Below are 7,533 nucleotides of genomic sequence, written 5' to 3'. Positions count from 1 at the left end.
TGCGCTTCATGAAATTCCAGTTTTTTTTGCGTGAAACCAGATTTTGTGAAACTCGAATAATCGGTTTCCTCTAGCTGTAGTTTCACGTTTCACATTGAGAAATTGTGTGATTTGTAGAAATTTGTGTGATAGCTATTTGTAATTTGTCATATAGCTTAATTTTAAATTTGTAATTTGATTTAATTTAATTATAATATAACTAATTAAATTATAAGTAATTAAATTAGCTTAGTTTGTGATTGTAATTTAAAATAATTTTACAGAAAATTATGGCAGGAATTTCATTCCAAGTAGAGTTGGCCGAAGCTGTAGAAAAACGCCCGTGCCTTTGTGACTTTCAACTGAAGGAGTACAGCAACAGGGACAAAGTACAGATTGCATGGGAAGTAGTTGCAAAAGAATTGGACAATTCAGGTATTCATTTTGAAATAGTTAATCGGAAGCAGTAAATCAACAACACACAAAATGGCTGGCTCACAGCCAGCCTCCAGTTGGTGTCCCTCTTCGTTATTTGTGCACCAACCAATGCCACCAAACGATCAACAAGTGGCTTAGACATTCGGAAAAAATCCTTAAATTTGATAGGATCACTTATGAGCAAGTTCGCAACAACGAGGGAACTATGGTCTCGATCCTTGATCAGTGGGAGTACCCAGTATTTTCGTATTTCGTTATTCCTTAGCCACCATGACAAAACGACCACATCGTCATCGGAATCCATCGTGAAACTGCCGGGAAAACAGTCTCTTTTGTATGCATGCGCGAGTGGAACGGATTGCATGAAACATTTATGTTCTAAAGACATTGTTTTGTTTCGAATAATTGTGCTGTCTTCGGTGTTTAGAATTATTTGGTTTTTAGTAAATTTACTATTTAGACATTGACAGTATAATGTATATCGATTAGCGGATCACGTGTTTTTGATTAAAATATTTCATTGAATTTTATTCAAAATCCTGTACTGTCGATAAATTGTGTACTGGTATTAATATGGTAGTTTGGAGTTGAAGTGTAGTTGATTAGTACCAACTGTAGATAATGGTTCCTTAGAAGACCTATACAAATAATATAATTATCAGTCCCCTACCATTGAGAAACTGGAAAATGTTGGAGAAACATGATTCACCTCATGAAAGAGAGTTGTTCATATTGCATCATTAATTACTGAAGAATGACAAAATAATTTACAATTTTTTTCAAATTTAGCTAATAGCTAAACTGATGTTATTCATCCTAAAATGGAAGATGGAAGAAATGGTATTCTGTGAGATTCGTTGTATATCGCATATTTCCTGGACCATCTATTGACAAATCAACAACTATGAATGCATTAAATCCATCTTTGAAACACTGATTCAACATTAAGTATTTTCAACACTTTAATTGTAGATATAACTACTAATTGATTCTGAAGAATATGTTTACGGAATAATAAATGCTGCATGACTAAGCACATAGGAAGACCTTATTGAATGTAAATGAAAACTGAAAAGGTTGCCAGATAAATTTTGTGATTCACCAGATAAAGTCAAGTGTGACATGAGATACCTACATTGACTTTTTGATGTATGAAGTTCGCCGGGCCAGCTAGTTTCCTTAATAAAAACTGGAAAGTACTGTAATTTTTTGAGTAAAGCTTTCACCATAGTAGCTATAAGAGGTGCCAACTTGGGTCTTGACAGTTCTCAGGTCAAGCACTAGCACTATAGGCCTACCGGTACGTATGATGTGAGTTTCAACCCAATATGAAATACTTTTCGTTTTCTGGCAAAAATACGCCTGATGTTAATTCTAGTCCATAATACAAAATAGCTCATGGGTTTTTAAGATTTTTTGTGAAAATAGTAAGTATTTTAAATTGCATGAAAGTTTGCATCCCAATGCTTCTTGATGCGATGAATGCAAATCTCCAATCACATTCGCCACCGTTCAGGAAATATTTTGATTTTTTTCAAATTTCATGTTTGGAGCTGCATAAAGCTAATCCTGTAGGCTATAGGAGCTACATGCACTATCATTTTGGTCTCGACATTTATTAAGTCAAGTTCTATGTATGGGGCAAGTTTCAACCTAATTGAAATAGGTATCTAATATTTTGAATCCTTATGCTTCTTAATGTTAGGAAAACTACAATCAGATTTGGGAAATTCGCTAAAATTTGTTTAGAAGATATGGGCTTATGAGGGAGATCAGCCAATTACAGTGATGAATAGAGTCTTAGGTAGAAGTGCAGTTGCCAATTTGTCGATTAGACTCAGTGCTTTTAGAGAGGAAACTTCGTATGCGTATCATGAACACTTAAAAACTAACTAGAAACTAGAGAACACTGGCCACTTTAGAAAGGCAACATCACCGCCGCTGTATCCCTACCTTTCTCTGCTGCGCATATCCCTCTTCAAAAGTAAATTTGTATGGAATATGGTGTAATCAATTAGATTTTTCCTTCACTACAAAACGCAACAAATGAACAAGCAGGTGCCTAAATAGGAATTTGGCTTTCTTGAAGGTGTGGTTCAAATAAAACTACATATAAACAGCAGTTTTTTTTACAAAAAAGACTTCAATTTATTACAAAATATGTGTACAAAATTGTTTAAATTTTCATTAACACACAATCCTATTCAACGTTCTAGTTCCTTAATTCTACGACAATTTCTTTCCTAGAAATGAACAATGATTTCAGTTACTAATCTAATGTTAATGGCAGCCATTGTTGCTGAGTTTTGTGTTCAATCTCCTTGAATCTTACCTAACACACCACATAAATTACATAATACATTATGAAAATATGTAATTACAAATGGGTACACCAATCTTAAACACACTGTACAGCCATGTATAGGAAATATACAGAGAAAATCTACCTAGATTATTCCAAGCCAATAATAAAAATTAGTTTGTTAATTATATAAAGTAAGAATAATGACACCAACAATTTCAAGCAAGTACAGGATTTTTGTCAAATAAAAAAGTGAAAGTTTCCAATCAGGCTTTTTTTTAGGGTGATACTTGAAAATAATGATTTCTGAGCTTGTGCATGGGGAATGGGAACCTAACGAATAGCTCCAATCTAATAAATAGATTTAGTAATTGAGAATGTAACTTGTAAAGTATGTGAAGTTCTCATTAAGAGTAAGAAATCTGAACAAATTTCATTTGAGAACTACCATAATTCACTAGCGAGTAGATAATTTGATACATACAGTTTATTTGTTAGTACGATGGTAATAATTGAATATTGAATGTGACAATACTCGTAATATTATGTTGTATTTTATGAATAAAGTTTAGAATCACAATGAAATTCGGCTTTAGGTTTAAGACAAAAGCACTGAAGTTAAGTTTAAAAGATTCGCTTTAATTACAAGGCTCTAAGATGATGAAAAATATGAAAATTGATGAATTAACACTGCTACGAGAAAATACTCTTTATAATATTTCTAAGACAGTGTTAACATTGTTAAACAGTATTATTACTGTATAGAATTTTATTAAAACATTGAAATCAAGATTACTAAAATTGTAGAAAATAATACAGAGATTTGTTAGTGTCATAGCTATGTAATTATGACAATATTACTATTTCATTCAGTATGCTCATGAATAACTAATATACCGGTAATGAATAAATCCTTCAATTATTTTTAATGTCAGTATTAATTTTGTCTTCAATTTGTATAAAATCTGTGACAACTTTTCCAATAAATTCTGTACATAAACAACATCAATATAGGAAAAGTCCAATATGATTCTTCACAACTTCTAATTGGTTATTATTCAAACTTTAATGTCTGAATAATGAATTGTACAACACAATTCTCAGCTTTGAAAATAGAAAGAAACATCATTGTCTCATAAAAAACAGTTTATTACAAGATGCTACTAATCCATAGTTTTAATAGACATGTTACAAGCAAATTTATAGTTTCCAGTAAGATAATTTAACGATGCCTGGTTGGAAATTTGTTTTTTAATTATTTTACAAGCAGTAAAAACAATAGGTAGTACAGTTACTGATAATGTAAGAGTCAGATTGACAAATTGTTCAATCCCCTAGCACTTCGAATAAAACTTTGAAAAATATTTTTCAATTCAAATGACTTCTTAAAATAAGTTTGTTCCTATGGGCAAGTTTCCTTTTAATTTATATAAATTTATGAATTACAACCAAGTGGTCCAAAAAATTTATACACTAATAAATTGACAGCGAACGTAAAGGAACAAAACAACGCACAACTATGAATATTACTCTGTATTGTAGTTCAATGTTTAGTAAAAAAGTACGGTAGCTCGATCAGTATTCAAACTGTGAGGCGGTCTCAGACCATTCAAACTTGAAGGCCATTTCAAACCGCCTTAGTGTCTTCGGGTGATGTAGCAATTATCCCAGTGTATTAATGCGTATTAATACCGTACACAAGCTATGAACAGTTCACAATAAAATATATTTTTTCATTATTTTTGTATTTGATCATATTTTCAGCTGTGGTCGAGTGTTATTGTTAAGCTCGAAGCGCAAGCGCTGCCCGAGATATATGGAGCGACGGTTACGTTGGAAACCTTAGGATTGAAGACTCATATTGTGTAGCGTCAGCGATGCTACGCCTGCTTGAAAAGGAAAGATTAAACAACATTGGAAGATACCTGTTTGTGAAGATGTCGCTCTTTCTGATCCGGCCTGAAACGGCCTGCCAGTGCGTTACCAAGATATTCACTGTCTAAGTGTGTAAACATTTTTTTGGACCCCTCTGTATGTCAATGAAGTTACTCCACATTTCATATTATTTCTCAACTATCAACTATTCTATTCAAGTTTCAAGCCGTTTATTTATTTATTCAAAAACTGTTAAAAAAGAATTAATAGATAATATTGGTAAGACACTATGCATAGTAAGGAAGCTAGCTTAGTTGTGAGAGGAAGTTAAACAACAATAACAAACAGAGATAAATTGAGAGAAAATAAACGTCATTACATTTTTATAGCAATATTATAATCCTTATCATCATTCATATTCCTCTCATAAGACAACCATCCATTTCCCAATTTCTTATTATTTATAATGCAAATGATATTTGATTCAACATGGTAAAATGAGAATTCCCCTATAATCTGTTGACATTTTTGTTTAGTAAATCATTAACCATATTTCCATTCAATACAACCTACAACTTTATTAAAATCAATTTCTAACCACGTTGAATAATTATAATAATAATTATTATATTGACAACCACGTTAATTAAACAATAAAGAAGAGATCTTATATTATATACAAGATCTTTATATGTTTGTAAATATGTCTTTACATCCATGCGGTAGTCAACTTATTACCAAATTGATCCTTATAATTTTGGTTTGGTGTGATAAAATCATGAAAGGAAAGATCCTTAAATATTGCTTGACAATAAAATTCGTTACTATTAATTTCTTACCATATCTTACTCATCTGATACGTTATAAGAAAATTAAAAAGTCATTTCTTCGACATAGTGACTATGAATCATGCTAATGTAGAATACTATTTACAAAATGCCTTATATCTTCCCCTACACACAATAACTTACTTTCTTTCATCATTCAATAGCTCCGTGAGTGTCACTCTAGACATGAGAATAATTTTTTTATAGATTCTTGAAAATTTCTGTATTTTTAGCATCTCCCACTCCTATATTAATTTATTTCAATAGCAAGACATCTCAAAAACTTATCTCATACTTATCATGTTGCAGAAATCAATTAAGTAAATATCTTACATTTTTCTCTCTAGAGAATATATTTTACTTTATTCCTCCATTCACTTATTACTTATCCATTACTTTATTCCTACTTATCTATATTTATTCAATATCCAATTCCCAACACTCAATGCTTCAGTCATTTCCAAAGCCCTGTCACCAATTACTTAAACTTATCATGTTGATGTAACACCTTAAATGTGGTTTTCATAAATAGATAACTTTGGTATTAAGTTAGAAGGCCAACTTCTTCATAAGCAGGTAGAGCGTTTGGTTGACTTCAAAGCCGTGCAGGTTGTTGGGATCTCCCTGTAGTCGCATCAGGAGGCCTCCGAATGAAACGTAAGCGGCCCTGAAACATCAATAAATAACAGTAGTCAGAAACAAGATCCCACGATAAAAATGATTGTCATGAATGATGAATTAATCAATCAATTGACATTTTCTATAGAAATACAACTTACTGCTGAACATATTATTTCGAAAATGAAATTATTAAAACTTGTATAACTTTTGTGTGTTTTACTCAAGGTTAGGTAGTTATTGAAGGATAAAACAATTAAAATTTTCAAAACCACTTATTAATAAAAAATTGAGAAACTAGTTTCGGTTGTTACACCATTACCAATCTCTAGTAAACTCTAGTTAGATATTGGTGTAGCAACCGAGGATGGTGTATCTAAATTTTTTATATTGTAGATATTCCAAGTTAAGTTTTTATAAATTGATAAGTTGTTGTAAACATTCCAAGTTATTTCACAATCCTACAAGCTCAAATTGATATCTTCTGTGGTAGAAATGCTTGAAACCAATCATAAATTGAAATCATGGCATTATAAAGTTAATTACTTTTGAAACTGAAGTATTTTATAAATAAAATACTTCAAAATAATAATTCTTGAAGTTTAAAATGGAACTTGCTAGAAATTAGTTATGAACCATAATATTAAATGAAATTTGTATGCATTAACTTTGGATCTCACTTAAAATAAGTTGTACTCAAATTTATCCACTATAATTAATTATGACAATTCAGACATAATTAATTGTGTAATGAATAGATTGTCAATTAATTCTGGATCAATAATTAGGGTTTGAAGGTTTGGGTAAAAGAATGAAATAGTAATCAACACATGTCAAATCCATATTATGTATATGTACAATGATAAAAAAACAAACATTATGTTCTTCCTAATCACACAGAGAAGGATGGCTTCATTAAATTTACTATAATTATTATAACTCTCCATTAATAATTAATCATTTACAGAACAATACAAAATTACATGAGCATTATCTAATAATAATCAATTTAAGAGCACTTCATACACTACATCACATTTTCAACATAGCATTTTATACATCATATTACGATATAAACTATAATTCTTAGTATTGTTAACATCAATTTATTGAATAATATAATAAATTCAGGTCAAAAGTGTAGCAAGTGATCTAAGAATAAATACAATCATCAAGAAAAAATACTCTCAAATTCCTTTGCATTTCTGATGCGGGAATAGTTTTGTCTAATTTTTCATTCAAATTGGATAATTCACTTAGGAACATCATGTTAATTATTGAAATGAATAGTGAGTACTCAGATTTATTCTACTACTATTCCTTATATACTAATTGTAAGCAAATATGTTGAGCTGATGTTGAGAGACGACGTTGCAAGGCATGTTGCACGTAGGTGAGGCATGCGTCATGAGGGCAGTGTGGGAAGTGGCCGTGTGTGGTACTTCACAACCAGCTAACCACACTGCCAACATGTCACATACATATTCATCCGCA

At 31.1% G+C, this 7,533-nt stretch overlaps 1 protein-coding gene across 2 annotated transcripts in view; it reads right to left on the bottom strand.

The window, feature by feature from the left end:
• Nucleotides 1-4,435: 4,435 nt before the first annotated feature.
• Nucleotides 4,436-7,533, bottom strand: part of LOC111053043 (DNA-directed RNA polymerases I, II, and III subunit RPABC3) — a 212,016-nt gene continuing 208,918 nt past the window's right edge. For both annotated transcript variants that reach the window (XM_039425852.1, XM_039425853.1), the window contains exon 4: nucleotides 4,436-6,088. In XM_039425852.1, coding sequence (XP_039281786.1) covers nucleotides 5,971-6,088 — 118 coding nt within the window. In that variant the 3' untranslated portion in view covers nucleotides 4,436-5,970. The remainder of the gene's footprint in view (nucleotides 6,089-7,533) is intronic.

Source organism: Nilaparvata lugens, chromosome 4, assembly GCF_014356525.2.
Source record: "Nilaparvata lugens isolate BPH chromosome 4, ASM1435652v1, whole genome shotgun sequence".
NCBI lineage: Eukaryota > Metazoa > Arthropoda > Insecta > Hemiptera > Delphacidae > Nilaparvata > Nilaparvata lugens.
Note: the sequence above shows the minus strand (reverse complement) of the source record. Positions and strands in the feature narration are given on the sequence as shown.